Below are 24,979 nucleotides of genomic sequence, written 5' to 3'. Positions count from 1 at the left end.
AAGAGGAAACAAGCCATGTGTCTTAACAGATGGATAAACAAAATGTGTTATATGACAGAAAAGGACTTCATTTATATGAAATATTTAGGCAAATTCATAGAGGCACAGATTACCAAGGGCTGGGAGGAAGAGGAACGGTAAGTTAGTGCGTGCTTAATTGTTTCTGTTTGGGGTGATGAAAGTTTTGAAAGTGATGGTTGCACCAGAGTTAATATAATTAATGCTACTGAATTGTATACTTAAATGGTTGAGAGTAAGCTTTACTTTTGTTTCACCACAGTAAAAAAAAAAAAATCCTTAAGATAGAAGATGAAAATAGTTACAACCTGGAGAGGCAGAAACTGACAAGTTTGTATTCTGTATTAAAAAAAAAATTCTTGTTAGAACTATGGCGAAGGTCATCACAAAAATACAAGTGCATCCGTGGAAGTGTGTAGTTCCATCACCCCAGCACTAATGCTTTCTTTGTGATGCCTCCCCTATCTGTTCATACTTGGAGGGAATAAAAATAGAAGCTGATTATGTCCATGAGGGTCCTAGTGGAACACGGTGGCAGATCTTCCCTTGTGAAATTAGCATCACATTTTTTCTCCATATAGTACTGCCTCAACCTTGGCTACAACTGAAGTTACCTCGGAAGCTTTAAAACATGATTTGAGTCTCACCCTCTGGGTATTTTGGTGTTGTTGAACTGAGTGTAGCATAAGCAAAAGGATGGTTACATATAGCCAAGGCTCTACACCAGCACCATGGGGACAGTTATATTAATCACCAGAACAGTAACGCCATTGTTAGAATTGGTGCGGAGGGTCAAACAATGGCAGCCCTTAACTACGGCAAGTTTGTTTCAGACCAAGGCTGCTTCCCATCTTAGATAGACACTATGGTAATTTCCTCTCTTTTGAAGTACTATGGGAAAATGAAGCATAGGCTCTAAAAGCACAGTGAATGAAAAATGGTAGCAAGTTATAGCAGTAAAGATGCTCTTTCAAGGGTTTCTGAAGTCTTGTGCCTTTATCACTTAATTTGGTTATCGCAGCAACCTTCTGAGACTAACAGAACAAGAATTGAAACACCTACCTTACAGTTGATGAAAATGACCTCTAGTCTACTTACTGGTTCTCAAATCTGAGCATGCTTGCTGAGCCCCACTGGACTTGGATTCTGTAGGCCTAGGGTAGGACCTGAGAGAGCTGCCATTCAAACAAGTTACCAGGTGACTTGGCCCACGTAAAAGAAATGACAGCAAAGACTGGAATCCAGATTCTTGTCATTCGGTGCTCTTTCTACTCATGTCTGCCTTTGTAGGGTTTTGGTAAGTCTTAACAGAATGTGGAAAAACTCTTTCAAAGAGTCAAGAAATTGAGTTTTAGAATCCCACCTCAGTCAGTTGCGCTCCAGGAGCAAGGTATGGAATCTTGAAATCTGTTTCATGTGATAGGACTCAGAATAGGCTAGAGCTCATAAAGCAGTTCTGAGAATTAAATAACACTGCTTACATAGTAAGGAAGGGCTTAATAAATGTTATTAATGGTAGTAATACAAGCTAAAAAATAACTAGTGGAGAACACACTGAGTTGTACCTGAGACTTGTATTTAAAAGAAAAATTTTTTTTTGGTGTGGAATACCAGGTCATTCAGTGTTTTCCAGAGCCATTCAGCAGCTCAGTGGGGGATGGGACAACTCACAGAGTTAACTTTAATGCCATGTATTTTGGGTTTTAAGTGCTAGAGGAGTATCAGTTAAATAGGTGGGCTGCAGCAACAGAGCAGCTGTCTTAAGAACCAAGGGGGGCAAGGGCCCAGGATGCCTGTCACGTTCCCCTGCTGCACAGCCACACCCAACCGGGCGCACCCCACCCCAGAGTTTGGGCAGCGCACCCTCCACCACCTCTCCTCCTGGAGTGAAAGTGTTGGGCAGTTGCCATGGTGTCCAGGAGCTAGACAGCCCTTCTCCCACCTCCGCCTCTTACCCAGGGGCTCCCCCTGCCTTTTGTACTGGAGATGGCCATGGGGGGCTAAAAGAAAAAAAACTAGGCGTGGAGTAAGGGAAGCTCATTTCCACTTTTAAACAACACAATTTTTAGCTTTGTGCAAAATGAAGTCGTGGACTGATAAACATGGGTGACCTGGGAAAAGCAGAAAATTCATTTTTTCCCCCCATTTCTGTTTACTTGTTACACCAAGGCACTACTTCATTAAAAAAGAAAATATACTTCATGGCTCTCAGTCCAGTCCTCTCCTCTTTGCCTGGTCTCCCCAGATCCTACCATAAGTCTAGCACATGCCTTGCAGCTATGGCACACTGCAGTGCTCCTAGGATCACCAAAGCCCTTTACCTTCTGCTCCTGTTGGTCCTTTTATGGTCAACTCCAGAAAGCCTTTCCTAACCCATTAGGTCTGGATCATCAAAAAAACAACTCCAGATTTTCTGTTATCGCACTATGTTAATTAATCCTGTTAACTTGTTTTTCTCCCCTATCCTGTGACAGAAACTAGTGTTTTTAACCATCCTGAGCACTAGGTGCAGGAGCAGAGGAGTTGTTTGCTGAAAATTCCTAGAATAAGTAAGTGTACATGTGCTGAAAAGATTCTTGCTCTCCATGAGCCTTGGCACAAAGTGTGCATCTCACAACTGCCAGTTCACAAGGTCATGGGCTAAATCAAAACCAGTTTCTTGAAGATTTTTCTAAGGAATTTTAGTATAAGCTCTTTGCACCTTAAACTTTTTTTACTTAAGTGAAAGCCTCTTCACTGGGAGGAATGGCAGACTACATTCATATAGACTCACCGCTATTCAACTCTCAAATCGGCAGCAAATGACATTCTGTGAAAAAGCTGCAGGTTTTGTGGCAGCAAGACAGTTGGGAATATGACTGGGAAAGATGGATTTCATAGTGCTGCTAAGAATTATTCAGCCGATATTAAGCATTTTTATGTGCTAGGCAACAGCTAGCTGATCCCAAATACAGGATCAGGCTATATTTCAAGGGACAAAGGTTTATAAGACTATACAAAACTTTCCCCACTTGTTTGTACCTACTAATTGGGAAAATTAAAAGGGGGCATAAAAGGCCCACACAAGCAAACAAGCTCACTTTCTTGAAATGGTACCTAGCATAGTACCATCACACGTCAACAAAGGCATTCCATATACATCTTTGGTTGAAACAGAAAAGAGACACCCACATGCATTTCCAAATATGCCAAAACTGAATTCTCATATAATGTATCCTGCAACTAGTTCTACCCATTAAATGAAGACGATAATCCCTGGAAAAGTCACTGCTAAGAAAAATGAATGCCTGGGGGAGGGCAGTGAAATGAGAGATCCTATGTGACACCTGACTTTACATTCAGTCTGTCCTACCCAGGAACTGACTTCCGGCTGTACTTAAGATTCAGGAATAATAATGTAGTGTCCCACCCTCTTCATCTGATTCTAAGTAAATATGTTAACTAGATGAGCACTTATCTACATTTAAAAACAAAGCCTCCAGAAAGGTGTAAAGTTTATTAACATCTTTTAAAAAAAAAGATGGGACAGTAAACAGCTACTGAATTTGGGATAGTTCCTTATTTACAAGTTTTACTGCAGGAGGCCCGTTTTAATCAGCATTTCACATAATCAAAGGAGTACAGTTTTTCCCTAGAAATATCAGTATTTCACTCTCCAGGTAAAAGACTATTGAAAACATTGAGTGACTGCCCCAGTTAGAAACGGATAAGCGAATACCTTGAAAATATATAAAAAAGAGTAACTGCTACTTAAACATGAATTTTCACAAAATTATTCTTGTGCCTAATTCAGACAATTTACTTAGAAAAGCTGGCCTAAAAAAAAAAAAGCAACACATGAATATGTCTTCATTTTAAGTACATGCTCTCAAGCTAGTTTAAAAAGAAAAGTTGAATTAGGGTTTCCAGAGTTTTAGGAGTCCATCTTCACTGTAAGTAGCAATCAGGTTCTGATGAGGGTGATGTGCGATACCAATCACATCCTTCTCATGAACCTGGAATAGGTAAAGCACAGGATTAGGGTATACAGGTCTCCAACAAATCACTCTGAAGAAGCTTCCAGAGCTGAGTGGGAGGGAAGAAGAGTGAAGCTCCTACTTCTCACCAAAGGAATCAAGCCCAAGGCAGCCTCAGAGAGTGCTAACCAAACACACAAACCAAAAACTCAAACGAGGCTATCACATGGCTGATGACATTTTCTGTACTTTTCTTCATAATGTATAAATAACACTTTGAGCCAAACCACTCCTGCACTACAGTGGGTCCTAGTCATCATCACCATTTTATAAATATTAAGCCAAGACAGTGGCTGAGACCAAACAATTCCTTCAGCTCAGTGAACTTATTAGTATTTTCCTCAACTAGAGGACACCTTCCACCTCATCTTGTTTTGTTCACATCTTGGATCTATACTGGAGGCTTCACAAGGCAGACGTGCCAACAGTTCACTCAAGAACAGTTTGAGATGAGGTTATTCTCTAACAGAGCTATGTGTATAATTTTTTATACATTCACCAGACCATTTCTTTTTCCTCGACTGCAGACGACTTCATTTTCCCTGCCCAACCACCCCTCTGCATTTGGGCTGTGGGCGGCATGTGACTAATTCTAATCAAAAAAGAATGACAAAGTAATATAAACAAACCACTTCCAGATGTGGGTCTTTAAAACATCCAGTATACCCCTTCAACTATCTTTTCTCCTTCTAAGATCTCAGGGGCCACATATTCCAAATGGCACAGCTAAAAGACAGGAGGACGATGCAATTTATATCACACTGTGACATAGTAAGAAACTTTCACTGTGTTAGACCACTGACATTTAAAGATTGTTTGTTACAGCAGCTAGCATTAATTATTCCTTGTTACTGATTGAGCCCTCTTACAACACAAAGCTGCTTAAAAAACATAATCTGATAGGATAATATACAAGTAACTTGCCTTTGAAAGGACACGGAGAGGACTAGCTATATCTGCCACTCTCCAATCGCCCTGGATAAGGTCTAACCAATCTAGCTGGCTAGACAGGCGTGTTCCCTTCCTCCTCCTCTGCTTTATGTACACCCATCCTATCCACGTGAAGCTGAAGGCTCACTATAAAGGATGACTTTTCCTGATACAGGAGTTAATTCCATACAATTACTTATGGGCCTTTTTTTTATTTAGTGATAACATTTTTACATTTTTTTATACCAAGGTTCACACAGATAGCAGTCTGGAAAAGGTTTACTTCAGAGTTCAGAGAGACATAAGCATTAACAATTTCTGTAGATAGCCGTAAGTCAGTAATACTTACTGTCAAAGTTCTCTCCAGTTTGCCAGTGACTGTGCTGAAACAGTAGAGCACAAAGTCCTCCCCTACACAGTAGATCCATTCACCACGGGGAGAGAGGGCACAGCAAACAAAGTCACCACCTTCTCTCTTACCAGAGCTGAAGCTTCTGACAATCTAGATCATTAACACAGCCCAAGGTAAAAATAAAACACCTGGATTAGCAACAGTTCTACTGCAGCAGTTTAAACTGACATCTTTATGTTATTTTGTACTTTGGTTTACTGTCATTTATAATTAGGTTACCAGTTCCATTCACCATGTCCTGAAATATTCAAAGGATAAGCTATCCTAAGTCAGTGGCAGACAGACATTTACAATTCACTTGTCCCAAGTCACCAATCCTACTCTTTAGTCTACTGAGCCATTTTACCCAGAAGCAAATTCGTTAGCATACACAGTTTCCTAAATCAACATACTACTGGTTCTCAGTGCTCTGTGGACCCATGCTCCCCAGTTTCCTCTTTCTAACAGCATGAGATGCCCTCTCCATTCTTGATGGAACTGTCTCCAAGACCTTGCTTGCTCTATTTTGCATACCATTAAGATCACCATAAATCAATGGAGAGAAACCAATCTCAAAAGGTTAAAAGGCTACATATTGTATGATTCCATTTAATTACTATTCTCAAAATGAAAAACTGTAATAATGGAAAACAGATTAGTGGCCGCCAGGGGCTAGAGCTGTGGGGGAAGGGTTTAACTATGAAAGTGTAGCACAAGGGAGTTTCTTTGGGAGTGATGAAACAGTTCTGTATCTTAATCGTGGTGGTTACATAAATCAACACGAGATGAAATTTCACAGAACTATTCATGTCCCACCTCAAAATGAATGCATGTAAAGACGTAAAATCTAAATAAGGTTTGTATGTGAGCTAACAGTGTTGTACCGATGTCAATTTCCTGGTTCTGACAACTGTACAATGTTTATGTAAGATGTTATCATTGGGGGATGCAGGTCAAGGGTGTACAAGAACTTTTTTTAAGTTTTTAAAAAGCCAAGCAGAAAACTAGGAAGTGGGCAACTATGGCTATTATGCAGTGTCCCAACAGGTACTGCAGACCAGCCATCTCAACCATAGGTTTGTCACTACCAATTTATCATTTATAGGGACTCAAGCAATGGAGAGAGAGTTCCATACACCAGCCCCTGCGTCTTCTCCATGCTCAGCAGGATCCCCAAGTGCCCAGCCCAACATTTCAGTAGCATCACAACACATTCCCAGGGCTTGAGACCTCAACCTTGATACTCCTAATGTCCCTGGTGCTATAAAAGTGAGGTTCCTTGGGAACCAGCAGGTGTTCTGATTATAAATACACATCATAAAGACACTGTTGCCCTTCTCCTATTCGAGTTCCACCTTAGATCACATAGTAGCTAGCAGATGTCCCAAGCTGGTAATCCATACACTGTATCTCCCTCACTCACACAGGGATTGTTATATCAGAATCTTCAGTGAGGTTCTGCAGGAGGCTTAAAGACAGATCAGGGTCTCATTTATCCAAAGGATGCAAAAGAGAACAGTATACAAACATCCTGGGGAAAGTAGATTAACTACTGAGGTGCCAAAAAGATGTTTTGTAGACATAGAATTTAAAATATTAAATATGTGTCTGAAAAACAAATATAGTGTATATGGTTTTCCAAGTGGTGAACACATATTTGGTTACTGAAAGTGCCAGGACCAAGACACGCTGATTTGGGAACAGCCCACAGGGCTTGAGCAAAGGCACTTTCTGAGCACTCACCTGTCCCTGCATGTTCATGATGACCACTGTGTTTGATCTGTTGCAAACCACAAAGTGCTCTGGGTTTTTAGGAAGCAGTATCACACTGTTGACAGTGATGTCTGTCCCTGCAGTGCTGCCCAAGGATTTAAAGGTATTTGAACATTCTGTGGTCTTCATGTTCCAGATCTACAACACAAAAATATAAGGCATAAACATTTGGGGGGCGGAGGAGGAAGGTTAACAATTTCTAATGTTTTGCAGTTGAAAATTATATTACTAAAAAAGAAAAAAATTGACTCAGAAAAAAAAGCTTCTTACAGTCCAAATACCTAGCACTGCCATATACATAAGAGCTCCCCATTTGCTGATTAACTGGTATAAACAAAATAAAAATCAGAAAGTGAAATAATAAAACCCTTTTAAAACTTATGATCTTTTCCTACAAAATTTTCCTTGGCTGACAAGCTACCTATCTTTAATATCAGCTATGTGTCAACACTGCTACTGTCATAAACAACCAGAAAGCTACCCTTCTCTGGACACCAAAATGAAATGAGGGTTTTTTAGATTTACGTGCTCAGGACCCTGAGATTCAGACTTGGTAGGTCTGGAGTGCGATGTAGGTTTGTGCAATTTTTTTAATCTTTTTTTGTTTTTAATTAATTAATTATGTGGCTGCGTTGGGTCTTCGTTGCTGTGCGCGGGCTTTCTCTAGTTGTGAGCAGGGGCTGCTCTTCATCGCGGTGTGATTGCAGTGGCTTATTGCAGTGGCTTCTCTTGTTGCAGAGCACGGGCTCTAGGCATGCAGGCTTCAGTAGCTGCGGCAGGCGGACCCTAGTGCACACGGGCTTCAGTAGTTGTGGTGTGAGAGTTCAGTAGTTGTGGCTCGTGGACTCTAGAGCGAGGATGTGGGATCTTCCCGGACCAAGGATCGAACCCATGTCTCCTGCATCGTCAAGTGGATTCTTAACCACTGCACCACCAGGGAAGTCCCTGTGCATTTTTTAAAAGCTCCACAAGTGATTCTCAGCTTGTACTGAGAACCACTGCAGAAGTCACAATGTTAACAGACACACATGAGGATCCATGAAGCGGAAGCTACTCTTGGCCACTTGTGGGACCTCTCCCAGTCCAACATTTCTTCTGCTAATAGTTCTCCACCCTAATGCTTTTCACCTGGCCCTTCTGAGCTACTATGAACTGAAGTGGTTAAATCAGACATCACAGTTATTAAAATCTGAAATGTGCTTAGAGAAGGGATGGACCAACTATTGCCTGGCATTGTCTGGACAGCACTCACTTCATGAGGTATAAAAACTTCAAAGGCATGGACTATGTTGTGTTTCTTCTGTGCCTTCAAAGGAACCCAGCACAAAACAGATGTTGAATGAATACCTATAGAGAGGAGGAAATAGTTGCCCCACTAGTTGTCCCAGTATTTATTTTCTTAATAAATACTGTATCATCTACCCCAATCTCCTCTCCAAAGCCCAGCAGCCTAGAAAAGAAATGAACATTTCAGGGATCAAGAGTTCTAAGACTTCTAGAGTTTTCTGTCCAAAAGGTCAGTGAGATGCTTTACCCCACTTATTGCAGAACTAAACGAAAAGACCACAAAACAAAGAGACCTACACAAGCCACCTCCCAATGGTATTTTTACAAGTTGTGAGGCCCATATATTGATACATAGCACAAAGAGGGCAAACCGCATGACTAAAGCACTAAGAGCTCTGTGTATTTTGCCACCTATCCTGAGGAAGAGTACATCTCCTACCTTCAGGTTTCTGGTTCAATTCCCAAGCCAGAAGAAGCCACTGCAGAAGGTGGTCTGACTGTTAGGGATTTGTGTTAGAATGTTTAGGTCTTCTGCCACGTAACACTCACTTACATAAGGCAATTTAAAAGCAGATCTAGAATGTAAATGGAGTGTCTCAAAGATCTCTAGCGATTTTCTATTTGGATTTCCCATCTTTTATAGGAAATGAGGCCCTCTGTTGAAATAACTAAATCTCTTAAGGTACCGAAGAGCCACTACTTTCAGATGAGAGCTGAAGGCAATAAATAAGTATCTGAGAGGACTTGGTTCTACTCTATGCCCCTCCTGCTCCTCTTTAAATGCTATTAGAAAGGCCCCAATGTGGAGGCTCGGGGTGGGATGAGGCTGGCCTATTTATTTAGCCACTGAGCTCTTCGTGAACTTGTTGCGGTGGACCGTACCTATGGCAAGATAGAATTTCACCACTGTAAATGGGGGTGGACTTAAGTTTAGAACTCCACACCTTTCCTCTTTTCCTACACATGATAGTGTCTGTAGGTTTGAGATTTGAGGTCCCTAGGCCAATAAGAATTACCACAGAATATTACTACTGTCACAGACTCACCTCAATTATGGCTAAAATACTTAGTAAAGAGGTTTAACCACCACAATTATCACCATTATCACCATTGAAAACTCCTCAAAGGGCAAAAGTGGAACAGACACCCCAAAACAAACCAGTAGCAAATACTTAACCTTCACAGTGCCATCAGAGGATGCACTAATAATATAATGCCCATCCTGTGTAAATGTTGCTTCATTAACGAAGGAGGAATGGCCACGAAATTCCTTCAGGGTTTTTCCAGATTTTAAACCATGAATTCTATCACAAATAAAAGCAAATGAAAAGAACAATTAATATTCTATATATTATGGTTGGGACCAACTGTTGAAAGGATTTTAGATGAATTATAGAAGCTCATGTTAAAATATTAAATGAAGAATGAGGGCTATGCAATTATGTATGCAATATTATTTTCATTATGTCAAACAATCAAACAAAACCACAACAAAAGCTTTGCACAGAGACTGGAAGAAAATATGCCAATAATACCACAAGCTTCTGTTCAGCAACGAATTTCTAGGTCTCTGCCGGGTCCCAGGAATCTGTATTTGTCACATGTCCTCTAAGGTGACTCTGAGGCAGGTGGGTCCATAGACCACACTTTGAGAAATATGAAGTACTGCTATAATCCCTTTCTAATCTCTCTTCTAGGTAAAGACCCAAATGGACAACACAATAGCACTGTGTCAGCTGTACTTTGGGGAAATAAGGTCTCACATACCCTCACTCTCCATATAAAAGCATCCTGGTGAAAACATAAGGAATCACTAGTACCTCCCTGTAAGGCTTCACCATATTAAACCCAAGTGAGGGCAGTTTGGGGATTCTTTTTTTTTTTTTTTTTTTTTTTTTGCAGTACGCGGGCCTCTCACTGTTGTGGCCTCAAGCACAGGCTCCGGACACGCAGGCTCAGAGGCCATGGCTCACGGGCCCAGGCGCTCTGTGGCATATGGGATCTTCCTGGACCAGGGCACGAACCCGTGTCCCCTGCATCGGCAGGCGGACTCTCAACCACTGAGCCACCAGGGAAGCCCCTGGGGATTCTTACTTACCTAATTGTCTGGTCAAATGAGGCACTAAGGATCTGACTGCTATCCTTAGAAAAGCTTAGACAGGTGACACCTTTACTGTGTGCTCTTTCAAATCTCCTTAAACACTGTCCACTCTGAATCTTCCATACCTTTATTAAAAAAAAAGAATAGTGAAAACCTGTAAATACTGTCCCACTCTACTCTGCAGAGCCAAGCAAGATGCAGTGCTCACTAATATGCTAAAAACAGCATTAAAAATGCATGCTAATAGCTGAATATGATATGTCTGGTTCACACAGTACAATGATAACTTGAATCCTTTGAAACTTAAACCTCTTTCCTTTTAAATTATTAAAACAAAAATTCGACTCTAAGTTCCCTTAGCAGAGACCATTTCTGTATTTTATCTAGCCCAGGGGATTTTAACAGCAATTAAATACAAGCCACAGCTAATCAACTGCTAATCACCTGCAGACCACCCCATCCCGTAAGCACAACACACCATAAGGTGAGCCACAGTGGCACAGCAGAAAGGGCACAAGCAGATCTGGACTGAAGTCCCAGATCTGTCACTTACCAACTGTGTGACCTTAAATTATTGGACCTCCCTAGGCAGAGTTATTATTAGGATTAAACAAGAAAAACTAAAGTCACTGGCATAAAGCTGATGCTCCATAAAGAGTAGCTGTTATTAAGCAAAAAACCTATGTAGGACACTAACTCATTACAGAACTCTCAAAATGTCTACATACAAGAGTTCATGCCACTAATTCATACCTTGATTTTTCCATCTTGGGCACCAGTTGCTAACATTTCTGTATCTCTGCTGAAGCACATGCAGAGGACAGCATCATCCATCATCATAAAGTTATCCTGGGCCTGGTACTTAAGATCCTAAAGGAAACAATGATAAGCAGTTATCAAAATAACACAAAAACACCAGTTACCCCAGGTCTCTGCAAACTCACTAAAAGCAGGATAATTGGACTATGCCAACTCTAAATCTGCAAAGCAAATAGTGTCATGCACACTATTCTGATGAACAACTGATAATACTGGGAATAACATTTTTACACAATTCAAGTAACTATTATAAAAAATGCAAACATATTAGCCTACATCTTTTGCTTATGATCCTTTCTAAGCAAAATTTCCCTACAGTACATATTGTACATCTTTAATAAATCTGAATTTATTTGTTTTTAGGGTATGACATGAGAAATTAATGTTTTGTCCATACTGTCAGCTACCTTTCCTAAAACCATGTATTGATTAATCCATTTATTTGTTATTTTTCTTTTATCATCTATTACTGTTCATATTGAACTACATATATATATATATATTTTTACATCTTTATTGGAGTATAATTGCTTTACAATGGTGAGTTAGTTTCTGCTGAAATATATTTTTTCTAAAGTATAGAAAGAGACTGCTTCATGGTTAAAAAAAAAAGGTAAATTATAAAGAAATATACAATGTAGAAAGTGAAAGTCACTCATAAATCCACTAAGCATGGAGTGGAATTTAGTACTCTATGATCAAGATTACATTTTAAATCAGGGGTTAGTCAACAAGTAGCTATTTGGGAAAAAGTTAAGTTGGGTCTACACCAATTTTAGCACCCTAAACAAATGCCAGATGGATCAAAAATTAAACATAAAAAGAAACATAATGAAGGAAGTCCAAAGGTACAAACTTCCAGCTGTAAAATAAGTGCCATGGGGATGTAATGTACAGCATGGTGACTACAGTTAGTAATACTGTATGTATATTTGAAGGTTGCTAAAAGAGTAGATCTTAAAAGTTCTCATCACAAGAAAAAAAAAAGCTTCTAACTATGTGTGATGATGGATGTTAACTAGACTTACTGTGGTGATCATTTTGCAATATACACAAATATTGAATCAGAAGCAATCCAAAAGAGAAATGGGCAAAGGACATGAAAAGACTTCACAGAATAGGAAATACTGGTGGCTTTTCACATATAAAAAGATATTCCACTTCATTCAGAATGAAACACAATTAGTCCTACAATAAGGTTAGAGTGGAAACAATAAGCAACTGCTTACATATACACATAGAATATTCCAGAAAAGTTACATAAGAAACTGGTAACCCTGAGTGGACCAAGGAAGGAAGGGAACTGACTGGCTGAGGGACAAGGTGGGGAACAAGACTCTTTACTGAATAACAGTTCTATTTTATAAAATGTTTTATCAGATTTACATATTACCCATTCAAAAAGTAAATTTAAATTGCAAAACTAACAGATAATTTAAAAACAGTAACAGATAATTCTCCCACTAGAAAAATTAATGTATTTAAAATACTTTACCTTCCTGATTTTTCCAGTCGTAAAATTCCATACTTCAATGAATCCATCAACAGACCCAGTAACCAGATACTGACCATCTGGAGAAAATCGAGCACACTCCACATGTGATTTCTGACCAAACTGTTTCAAATGAAACAATGAAACAGATGCATTTTTATGTAGTGGCCTTAAAACAATTCCCATTTTAAACTTTTGAGAGCTCTGTCCTAGCATAAAGCCATAGCTAGCCTGTATCATGGAGTTTGGGAGGGGTGTTTCTGTACCCAGACACCAAGAGATGCTAGATATATTTTCTCCAAACAGTTTAGCGTCTAGGCTCTCCACTGAAACTAGTTTTTGTTCTTGTTTTTGTTGTTTCTTTTTTTTAAATGAAGTTGGTATTTCCAAAGAAAAGCAAAAAAACTATTTTAGCAAGGGACTTAGAACAAATAATCCTGTTAACTCAAGCAATAAAGTTTTACCAGAATCAGCCACTGTTGGCATGACTTTCACACTCAACTAAATATGGCATATGTTCCTATTTTTTTTTCATCTGGGGGAAAAAATTCTTTTTTCAAAATAAATGGCTATTTTCCTCCACTATTTTTTAAACAAATTTTCTATCACTGCTTCTTTTCATGACCTTCATTTAATCAAGTGATAATGTATGGCTGACTAACTCTAGGAGAACTGATTAGAGCTGACAGATTGTTTGCCTGGGAAATGTATCCTGAGCATTTACCAGCAAAGATGCTTCCATTAACAGATAAAAACTACAGAACGTTAGACAGATGGGAACAGAGAAAAGCTCTATTATGAGTTTCATTTTAAATGCCAAAAAAAGAAGTGTTTATAACAGAAAATCTTAGTCCAGCAGGATAATTATAATGGATTTCTATTTGCCGCAAGGTTTTAACCAGGGTAAATAAAAGTGCTGCCCCAAAATACCTTTACATGCAAATCAAAACATATAATCCAGAAAAGACAAATTCAAAACACTAAGCCAAAGTCAAAGATTTGAGGAATATGAATTATTTTTAAATCTATAAATTCAATCAGAGCACAAACCCAGAAAGAAACTAATAAAAAGGAGATGCTAGGGCTTCCCTGGTGGCGCAGTGGTTGAGAGTCTGCCTGCCAATGCAGGGGACACGGGTTCATGCCCCGGTCCAGGAAGATCTCACATGCCGTGGAGCGGCTGGGCCCGTGAGACATGGCCACTTAGCCTGCGCATCCGGAGCCTGCGCTCCGCAACGGGAGAGGCCACAACAGTGAGAGGCCTGCATACCGCAAAAAAAAAAAAAGGAGATGCTAAAGTAGCAAATATGGTTGTAATTCTGAGGACTGCAACACTTATTTCATTATGCTTTTTCTTAGAAAAGTCAAAAAACAAAACAAAAAACACCAAGAACCAGCCATCAAGGTGATAAAATTATTTTCCTCAAACACCACTCAAGCCCACTTTACAATCCATGCCTGGTACTTTGCCTAACATGTAGCAAGCAAAAACACAAATGTTGAACAGGACAAATTTCATGGTTCTTAGTCCCAGGCTTAACCAAAGAGCTAAGCAGTCTTCCAAATGCAGGATTCCTTGGAGGAAGTCCAAGGGCAGATGATGGGCCAGATGTCCAATGTATGTCCACTCGGTAATACAGTTGAGGTGTGCCACTGCCTGGCTGCAGGGAGACCTCAGTGATCACCGGCAGCAACCATGAACGTTGTCAGAGCTGGAGAATGAGTTCTGCTCCCCAACCCAAGCTCCTGGCACAGGGCCTGGCTAAGCAAGCATACACGGAGTCCCCAACAAATGATTACCGACTGGTTGAGTGTCCAAGGATCCTACCTTAATATGCCTGCTCAGCTGCGTAGGAAACTTTTCTTCTTCCACATCTTTGACAGCTGCTTTGCCTCGGAACAAATCTATGGTCATACCAGGAGGAAGCAATCCCTGGTGCTGCTGCCACTTCAGTGCCTATGAGAAAAGAAATCCACTTGGGTGCTTTTAAGATCTGGTCCTGATTGTTCAGACAAAGCCTGAAACTGTGAGCCATCCAGACCCAACCATCTTTGGCCATCCAAACACAACATAAGCTCGGCTATTCTGTGTCCTAGGAACACAGGCTGATCTCAGGGTAGAAGGGGACTCTGAGAGCCAACAGGGCCATGTTTTTACACCTATTTTCTTATAGGTGTCTCTTATTATAAATAAAATTTGAAAAACAGAAATCTCCCATAGTTCCAACATCCAAACACAGCTACTGTTAGCATTTCATATGTTACCTTGTAGTATTTTTCCCCTGACATATGTTTAATTTATATAGCTGTAATTATACCATATGTAAAATTTTATATTGTTTTCACCTATCATTAGATCATGCTATGACATGACTAACATTTCAATGGCTGTACAATATATCCTATGTAGTAGATGTTTCACAGTTTATTTAATATATTAATGGACATTTATACTGCTTCTAATTTTTGCACTCATCTAAATAATGCTGCAGTGAACACCTTTGGACATAAGGCTTTTTCCATTATGAGCATATTCCCCACTTGCAATAGGTTCCTAGAAGAGGACTTACTGAATCAAGAAAAGAACACAAATGGTTAAGGCTCTTTATATACACTGCCAAAGTGTTTTCCCCAAAAGACACAACTTCAATAGCATTCACGACTGCATTATGGGGAGTAGAAAAACCATGGACTTTGAAGACAAATGGTCCTAGTTTGTCAACTATGCTATTCTGACTCCCAATTTCACCAACTAAATTCAGGGGAAAAGCCTAATTCCTAGAGCTGATGAAAGGATAAAATAAAATAATATATGTAAAGTCTATAACACAGGGACATGATCAATGTTGATTCCTTTTTCCCTTTACTATAGCAAGAAAACAATAATTTTGGATGTCATTTAAAAACTCTAATGAGTGGAAAGTTACGCCCTACTTTAGTCAATTCTCTGATTAGAGTTTGAGCTTTTCTGCATGTTTATTAACTACATATATTTCTTCTGTTAGCTGTTTATTCATGTTCTTTGCTCACTCATCTATTGTGGTCTTACTATTTTTCTTATCAATTTGTGAGCTTTTAATGTGATCAAGACATTGTATTTGTTGTTTATGTTCGCCAAAAAGAATTTTTTTCCCAATCTACCCATTTTTTTTATTATAGCTTTAAAGCTTTCTTTTTATCTTAAGTTAAACTCTCAAGTAATGAAATTTGTTGACCTTTACCTTGGTGTTTACTCCCTACTCACAGGAAATCCTTCTCTATCAAGAGGTTTGATACATTATATCACCACCTAAGTTTTTCTATATTCTTAAAATACATAACTTTCACTCTATCTGAAATTATGCTTATAAAATATGAGAGAAGGCTCTAATCTGACATTTCTCCCCCATTCTAAAGTAGGTGCCCCAACACCATACACTTAATAATTCCTCCCTGTTCCTAGGTTCTGTGACATTCCCATTAACATCTATTGAATTCTTATAAATAACAGGATCAATTTCTTGCACTGCTGTTGCACTGGATGCCAAGTACCAAAATGATTCAAACTATAAACCTGTTAAAAGCTTCACTACTTCTAGGGCTACTGTGCTTTCAACATTCTTCCTTTCCAAAATTTCTTTGATGAATATACTTCCAAGTTTATTTTTTCAAGTGAACACTAGAATTCTTCTGTGAAACAGTTCTAATCCTATTGTGATCTTTATTATAAACTGCCTTAAATCTAAGAAGAACTGGCATCAACATCAGTCTTATCCAGGAAAATCAATGTTTCACCATCTACTCAAATCTTCTTTCATTTCTCTTGAAAGCTTTGAAAGGCTTTTGCTTTTTTAAAAAGTGGAAATAAATCATGTATTACCCACAAAAGTTAATGCTAGAATTCTTACATTGTATGCTGTTGCTATAAACAAAAGCTCTTTTTTTCACTGAATATTCGAACTGGTCAGTGCTGATATGTAGAAATGTAATCAACTTTTGTATATTTTATATCTCACAACTTTACCAAACTTTTAAATTAATTCTATGATTATAGTTTAAATATTTAATGTTTATAAATACTATTAATTTTGTTTATTTCTTTCCAAAATTCATATGTTGCTTATTTTTCATATTTTACTTTAATGACTGGAGAACTTGACCTGTCTCCAATCAACAGGTATTCTCTACAGGCTCTTTACCCTTAGTCTACAGCAACTTCAAATCACTCCCAACTTTAAAAGGAAAAAACAAAAACGAAAACCCCTCTCTACATCACCCCTATCTCCTTCCTTTAACAACCAAGAAAGGAACAACTTGAGAGATGAAAAGGGAAGCCAAGAAGAAAAGGGTTAGAAAAACCAAGAGTGGAGTTTCATGAAGACGAGTGGTTATCATGGTTGAGAGCAACCAAGAGCATGGGGAAGATGAGGTCAGAAAGGAGTCTGTACTCTAGGTCGCATTAAAATTGGAACGACAATGCTAGTAATACTACTACTAAAAAAAAAAAAAAAAAAAAAGAAAAGAAAAGAAAAAAGAAACACCGCCAGCAGCTACCAGTTACTGTGTGTTTACAAGGTGCCAGGCAAAATATAATTGTTTTAAGTACATTTTATCTCATTTAATCCTTACTACAACACCAAGATGAGTAACTGGGATCAAAAAAGTTAGGTAATATGCCCAACACCGCATAGCTGGTAAGTGAGAGAGCTCAGATTCTAACTATGGTAAACATTTGTTCCAATTTGTTTCAGACAGTGTTCCAGCACGATGATCAACAATGCCCTCAAGATTGGATGATAAATTCTATTGTTACCCTAATTCTGTCTCTAGAGTGTATGCCCTTAACCACTAATCTATACTGCCACTCCCAGGAAAGATGAATGTGGCATGGCACAGCTGTTGGTACAAGCAGCTCTACAGGTATTTCCCAGTTCTTAGGATGTCTGATTTCTTTAGCTCATACATAGACTTTATATGGTACAGGAAACACTACCAGGAGTTCAGAGTCATTTCAGTTCCACAGACTGTAATTACCTGACCCAGCAATGCCATGAGACGAGATGGAGGCACCACGCTGACTTCCCCAGCTAAGGCCTGGGCAATCGCTGCTCTTCTCTTCTCTTTGCTACTTCCATCGGGGTATGCCTGAAAAAGGAGCGGCAGTAGCATCATTTCCAAGAAATGGCAAAAGACATAAATGTGCTTATTTTTAAAAAAGTAACAGTAATCAAGCAGAAACATTCAAAAAGGAAAACATAAAAAGTTAAACAGAAGATTAATCAAACCATTTAGTTTTTAAAAACAACTTCTCAATTCTACCCACTTGCATTTCAAAAGTATGAGCTGAGAGAGAACTGAGGTCAGCCAATCCACACCATTATTTCTGAAAAGAGCCTAAGTAAACTATGTCAAAGCCAGAGTTGTTTTTCCAATTTTTGAAAAATCTGCAGAGCCAAGGATTCTTTTATATTCTTTAATAATTTTGTTCAGTCAAATGACTCCCAGCCCAGAAGTTCTTCACCACCTCTAACTTAAATCCTGTCCTGGCAATCTAAACTCCTTCCTTTATCCTCACGGTTTCTGTGAGTTTACTCTAACAACTTCCCATTATCCAGTGCCTATTAAATTCTTCTTCCTCCTATTTAGACAAGCTTCTAGTAAAAGGCTGGGTGAAAAAGAATGAAACTATATATATATATATATATATATATATATATATGGTTTTGGAAGAATAAAAGAATAACAATCATCATGCTCCAGTAAGCATAATCAGCTGAGAAGCAAAAACACAAGCTTTTAAGAACTAAAAGAACCAGGACTTCCCTGGTGGTCCAGTGGTTAAGACTCTGCACTTCCAAAGGGACACAAATGCACAGTGAACATACCAGCAGTAGAGCAGCACTTCTGGGCCAGTTAAGTACGTGGGCTAATGTGGAAATGATACCAAAATAAACTGTCTACTTTTTTACTAATCAACACACAATCCTGTATGATGAGGTGTGTGGGGGAGGGAAGGTCCTCAAATACTAAATTAGATTATTCTCTTTAACATATGCAAATTTCAACCAATGTAAATAAACAAAAAAGTATAATTTTCAAAAATTAAATCAAAAATACGAAAAGTATCCAATAAAATGTTTTAAAAAGATCACATTATTGCTCAAAGTTAACAACAGTTTCTTTTCATTACCACCGTCATACCTCTCGAGGATCGAAATAAGACCTGGCCAAGAGGTTTTCCAGATGAATATACCGTTCTGGCTGTGTTTGTTTTAACATAATCATGGGATCAGTCTGTCTCAGAAGAGATCTGGCAGCACCCAATTCACGGAGCTCTATTAATTCCAAAACAACCTGTATAATTGAAAGAAAATGGCTGTCAATGCATTCGCTTATTAATTTTTCTTTTTCAGTACTATTTCTGACATAGAAATGGCCTATCAAAATGATCTCCAAATCACAAATCAGGAAATGCCCCTTCTCCTTTTCACAAGCAATTTCAGGCAGACAAGTACAGTAATTATAAAGTAATAACTTCAGTCCTTCATTTTTATCTACCAATCTCCTCTCCTCTTAGGTCTCTTACTCAGAATGTAGATGCTAGAGAAAACTAAAGATGGAAATATCTCTATAGGCTCCAGAGAAACCTTTCTCCAATTACCAAAATTTTCTTTAGGGAATTAACTAAACTCACGTGGACTGTAAAGAAACAAACCCATTTCCCTATTTTTACTTCAAACCACATGACATTCTTATTTCCAGAAAATCCACTCTGTTCTGTTATATAATAAGTAATTTTACGATCTATGTCCTGGTTTCCTGGCACACATCTTCTAAAAACCTTGGCATTTCCCCAGTGATAGAAATATCTTTGTTATTCATAAGCCCTCTGCATCACACCTGAGTTAGTGCTAAGGCGATGGCTCAGGACAAGGGCTGGCTATCAAAAGGACCAACCATATGATTAGAGGATTGATGCTCTGAGCCAGCCCAACCCTGCAGAGGGTCAAGGAACTAGAATTTGAATGAAAAATCTCAATGGAGCTTCCTGGTTGGTGAATACTTTAATGTGCCAGGTAAGAGACAAACCCTAACTCCCTGGGGGGAAGGCACTGGAAATTCTGGTTCAGTACCCTCCCAAACTTCACCCTATATGTCTCTTCATTCAGCTGGTACTGATCTTTCCCCTTTATAATAAAACTGCAATCATCAGTATGTCACTTTCCTGAGGTCTGTGTCATTCTAGTGAATTATCAACTCTGAGGGGGTCATGGGGACCTTCAAATTTGTAGCCAGTTGGTCAGAAGTATAGATGGCCCAAAACCCCAAAGTGTGGCTGGTGTGTGAAGTAAAGACAGTCTTGTAGAGGACCGAGCCCTTAACTAGTGGGGTCTCCACTAACTCTGGGTGGTTAGTGTCAGAACTAAATTGCAGCACACTATTTGGTGTCAGAACAGTTGGTGTTAGAATAGATCATTCAATGGTCACTTAAGAAAGAATTTCAATTTGGGAAAATCTTGGCTTTTCCAAGAAGAGAAATAAAAATACAGAGTAGTTGGGCTTCCCTGGTGGCGCAGTGGTTGAGAGTCCACCTGCTGATGCAGGGGACATGGGTTCGTGCCCCAGTCCGGGAAGATCCCACATGCCGCGGAGCGGCTGGGCCCATGAGCCATGGCCGCTGAGCCTGCGCATCCGGAGCCTGTGCTCCGCAACGGGAGAGGCCACAACAGTGAGAGACCCGTGTACCACAGAAAAAAAAAAAAAAAAAAAAAATAGAGTAGCACTCAAGCTTTGACAGTGTAAATTTTAGAGCTGTTAAAGCCCCATAATGCTTGAAGAAATGTTCATGGATGCTTTCCAGTCAGGGGGCCCACAATAAACCAACATACAGGGATCAGCATCACCCCCACTCTTACCTGTTCATAGAGGTCAATGAGGGTTTTGTCTGGCAATTTCAGAGACTGTATAGCCTGTAAAACAGTGTCCCAATGGCCACTATTAATGTCAGCCACAAAACTCTCAATGCTGTCCACAGTATTCAGAGACACAGTAGTCTCTTCCTGCAAGGTGGCTAATGCCCGATGTAAACTGTTCTCCTTTAGGTACTGCATGATAAGACGGATCACACTGAAAGAAGAAAGCAAGTCATTCAGCTCATGGATCCTCACTCACCAAAGAGTTCACAAAATAAATCCCACCCCAGTTTATTTTTCTACACAACCATCCTCCTTTCACTACCTACTTTCCGTTTCTTTATCGTGTGAGTAAAACTTTCCAAAAAAATCACAGAACCTAAGCTACAAGATATCATCCAGTCCTACTTCCAACTCAGAAATAGGAGAACTGGGGTTCAGCGAAGGGAAATAATTTGCCCAATGTCTCACAGTCAGCTAGAAAGCAAGTTAGTACCAAGAAGACTCTCTTACTTCCAAGGTCAGAGATCTTTTTATTATGCCAAGTTTCTTATTAATTCATATGATTACACTGTTGCACACTATAGTAAAATACTTTAAACCAAGTCTAGTCACTGACACAAAATAAATGATTGGATGATTTGGTCCATTTTTCAAATGACAACAAAAAATATGAATTGAGACCTTCTTAAAAGGGATTTGTTGAACACAAATAAGTAGAGCTATACTGTATGTAAAAGCAAAACAAAGCTATGTGTCCTCACTTGCAAAAATAACACCTACCCACTGCCTTTATTACCAAATGTTCAAGACAAGTGAAATAAAAACATGTGGATTCAGTTTCCCAAGGAAAAGAGGACCCAGACAATCTCCAAATACTCAGAGAACAAGCAACGGTTTTCAGCATGTGACACGTCATTTCGAGTTAAATATATATAATTAAAGCTTCTTTTTTTGTTGTTGTTGTTTTGTTTTTTTTGAGGTACGCGGGCCTCTCACTGTTGTGGCCTCTCCCGTTGCGGAGCACAGGCTCCAGACGCGCAGGCTCAGCGGCCATGGCTCAGGGGCCCAGCCGCTCCGCGGCATGTGGGATCCTCCTGGACCGGGGCACGAACCCGTGTCCCCTGCACCGGCAGGTGTACTCTCAACCACTGCGCCACCAGGGAAGCCCGATATAATTAAAGCTTCTTGATCTTCGGCTTAGTGTTAAGGAGTCTAGTGAAGAATGTTGTTCATATAGACAGTAAAAGTTCACTTTACAGGCTATACTACACTGTTCTTCTCTTGCCTTAAAAGTAAATATGTGGCACACAAGATATTTCTACTGGACAGCACTAGTATCAGGGGTCACACTGTCCTGGTTGGAAGGGATTTCAGACTGGAATTTAGTCAATTCTCTTTCCCAGGAGAGAAATAATAAAAAATAATAACCAATGTTTTCTATGTGTTCACTATATATCAGGTACTGTTCTAAGCATTTTGGATTCATTTACTCCTCAAAACAACCCTATGAGGATGGCATTACTCTTACATCCATTTTACAGATGAGAATTTGACCAGGTAACAGAGATAAGTGGAAAAATGAAGATTCAAACTGGCAGCGTGGCAGGTGAACATACACCCTGGACAGGAAAGCAAACACCCTCTTCTTAAAAAGGGCTCCCTTCCTGCAGAAGGGAACTGATTACTGCTACTCACAGTAGTCTTTTCTCTCATGGCCCCTTTAAGAGATACCTGCTGTTCCAGTATCACACTGTCTTCCATAGCACGCTTCCATTTACACTCCCCAAATGAAACACCACACTTCACGCTTGGAAAGAACTCATATTTGACATAGCCAAAATCAAATTCACGTCCTTCAAACACAGTGTAATACATAAAGAGCTAAAAGCTTTGGAGATAGGCTGGGATTTGAGTCAGAGTTCTGTCACTTACTGTGACTATGGACAAGTCAGTTAACATCTCTTTGCCTGTTTCCTCATCTGTTAAGAAAAATAACTACTCTGTAGGGGTTGGTCAAAGAGTTGACCACACTGCTTATAGTGTGACTAGCATGGAAAATACTTAGTAAAAAGCAGCAATTATTGATAAGGAAAACATGCAGCTGGGAGAACGGTTAGCTCCCACTTTGATTCAGGCTCAAAGCATGGAATCCTTTCCAACTCCTGCCCTGACTTAGGTGTCTTCATCGCCAGCACTCTCCATCACCCTTCTTTGCTTTACTTTTCTCCAAAACACTTACCACCATTTGCTAAGCCTATTTTACTTACTGCTTTTGCCTGCTGTTTGCCTTCCTCAATAACAATGTACTTTCTATAAGGGCACGGATTTTTGTTTGCTTCGTTCACTACTATATTCCCAGGGTCTAATACAAGTACACAGCAGACTTCAATATTTGTTGAATGAATAAACCTCCCTTCTTCCTATGGCAGACCTTGAGGACAAGTCCTCTCTCCCTTACACTCAGGACACAAATGATACGTCTGCTGATTTAATTATTAAGTGTTGGCAAGAGCAAGGTAGAGGATGGAATCCTGGAAAAGTTCACTAAAGACCTTCAGTCACTCATTAGCCCCCCTCTCCCCCAAGTCTATCATTCTCCTGGCCCAATTTCCACATTCTGTCCCTCCTTTGGGCTACACAGAGCTCACAGACTAACCAAAATTCAGCGCCACGTGGAACTTCATAAAATAGCTAGTCGCTCATTCATTCCAAAGACAATCACTCATTCATTCCAAAGACAATCATTGAGCCTCGACGATGTGCTAGGAACTGGGACTGTAATGAAAAGGAGCCCCTAGACGCCTACACAGGCTAGTAGGGTGGACAAACGGTGACAATACTGGATTAAGTGCTGGGCAGAAAAAAGCAGAGGGCCCTGTAAGCACAGGGGAGGAAACAAACAACACTGCTCACTGGGGGCGGGAAGAGAAAGAAGGCCGCGAGTGCGGCCCCCTTGTGCAGATTAGACCGGAGTCCAGATTGGATGGCTAATTTGCTCAGTCACAGATACCCGGAGTCGGCGAGGGCTAGAACTCAGGTCTTCCAGGCATGTCTTACCCCCAACCCCGCGCCGCCTCCCACCGGGCTTTGGGCTTCCCGTCCGCTACTTTCTTGTGGGCCCGCCTCCGAGGTAGCCAGATCCAAGAAGCTTCTTTGAGGGAAAGGAAATGCCCCTCCACTCCCCAGCCTCTCGAACGCCTCCCCCGAGCAGCTCCTACGACCCCACCCTTCGCCTGCCGGCCCCCGCAACCTCGCGAGCATCCACCACCACGGGACTCACTCCGAGGACTCGATTTCGATCGACATAGCGCTATCTTCCCTGGCGCAGAGGCCACTCCACTCTCAGGCCCAGTAGCGGACCGCACCAGCGACACCTCCGGCGGCCCCCGTACGTCACTTCCGCTCGACGTCCGACGCCCGCTCTGGAGGCGGTCTGTACGGAAGAGGGGCGTGGAGTGCGTGAGGAGCGGGGTTTTGAGAGGCGGAGCTTCGAGGGGCCGTCAAAAGTCGGAACCTGGGCGCCTGCTGCAGAGAATTTTCCGTTCTCCTCCCTAGAGGAAAAGTTGCCTTTAAAGGACTAGTTTTTTTGTTTGTTTTTTCTGCGGTGCGCGGGCTTCTCACTGTTGTGGCCTTTCTGTTGCGGAGCACAGGCTCCGGACGCGCAGGCCCAGCGGCCATGGCTCACGGGCCCAGCCGCTCCGCGGCATGTGCGATCTTCCCGGACCGGGGCACGAATCTGTGTCCCCTGCATCGGCAGGCGGACTCTCAACCACTGCGCCACCAGGGAAGCCCTAAATTTTGCTTTTTAAATTTTTAATTAGTTGACTAGATTTAAAGGTAGGGTTGATTAATACATTGGAAACCAGTGGGCCACTAGGCAACATTTGCAGGAAAATTCCTTGAGTGTTAAATAAATAAATGAAAGATTTTGAAGCCAAAACACAGTTTAATTAATCTAATTATGAAAAGTTGGGGACTCAGGATTTGCATACTCAATTCTTGGAACGAGCTAAATTACTTGTAACGTTTCCAACTAAGTATTTAGTTGAAAATGGTTTCACAGCAGTGGTACAATTACTGGAAAAACAATGAAACCAAATGCATATGTGTAAAGGGCGATTTGAGACGTCCTTTAATAGACTTTAAACCATACATTATTAAATTAGTAGAGACAAATGTAAAGATATCAATGAATTTCATAAAGATTATTTTTTAAAAATATTTTATTGCCATCCTATATAAATTTTAAAAAATATT

General features: G+C 40.2%; 1 protein-coding gene across 3 annotated transcripts; it reads right to left on the bottom strand.

Moving 5' to 3' along the window:
* Positions 1–3,495: 3,495 nt before the first annotated feature.
* SMU1 (SMU1 DNA replication regulator and spliceosomal factor) lies at positions 3,496–24,160 on the bottom strand. Of its 3 annotated transcripts, none has more exons than XM_019934941.3 (12): positions 24,003–24,160; positions 20,723–20,933; positions 19,008–19,160; positions 17,841–17,951; positions 14,656–14,784; positions 12,831–12,950; positions 11,270–11,386; positions 10,514–10,641; positions 9,593–9,719; positions 7,099–7,266; positions 5,314–5,466; positions 3,496–4,013 (listed from the first exon to the last, which is right to left on the bottom strand). In XM_019934941.3, the coding sequence occupies exons 1-12, from the start codon at positions 24,026–24,028 to the stop codon at positions 3,915–3,917; spliced, it is 1,542 nt and encodes a 513-aa protein (XP_019790500.1). In that variant the 5' UTR covers positions 24,029–24,160; the 3' UTR covers positions 3,496–3,914. The 3 variants fall into 3 exon arrangements, with proteins under 3 accessions (XP_019790500.1, XP_033713888.1, XP_019790501.1); XM_019934942.3 differs by having other exon boundaries at positions 3,988–4,760; XM_033857997.2 differs by lacking the exon at positions 20,723–20,933 and having other exon boundaries at positions 24,003–24,114.
* Positions 24,161–24,979: the final 819 nt, after the last annotated feature.

The sequence above is a fragment of the Tursiops truncatus genome, chromosome 6, assembly GCF_011762595.2.
Source record: "Tursiops truncatus isolate mTurTru1 chromosome 6, mTurTru1.mat.Y, whole genome shotgun sequence".
Taxonomy (NCBI): domain Eukaryota; kingdom Metazoa; phylum Chordata; class Mammalia; order Artiodactyla; family Delphinidae; genus Tursiops; species Tursiops truncatus.
Note: the sequence above shows the minus strand (reverse complement) of the source record. Positions and strands in the feature narration are given on the sequence as shown.

What these genes read in the sequence shown, in the direction of transcription:
- SMU1 (XM_019934941.3), bottom strand. Translation starts at nt 24,028, where the DNA reads ATGTCGATCGAAATCGAGTCCTCGGA. An exon ending in AGCTGAGCAGGCATATTAAG is followed by an intron (nt 12,951 to 14,655) that starts GTAGGATCCTTG and finishes CATTTGAAACAG; the next exon opens with TTTGGTCAGAAATCACATGT. An exon ending in CCTCTGATGGCACTGTGAAG is followed by an intron (nt 7,267 to 9,592) that starts GTTAAGTATTTG and finishes TTTGTGTTGTAG; the next exon opens with ATCTGGAACATGAAGACCAC.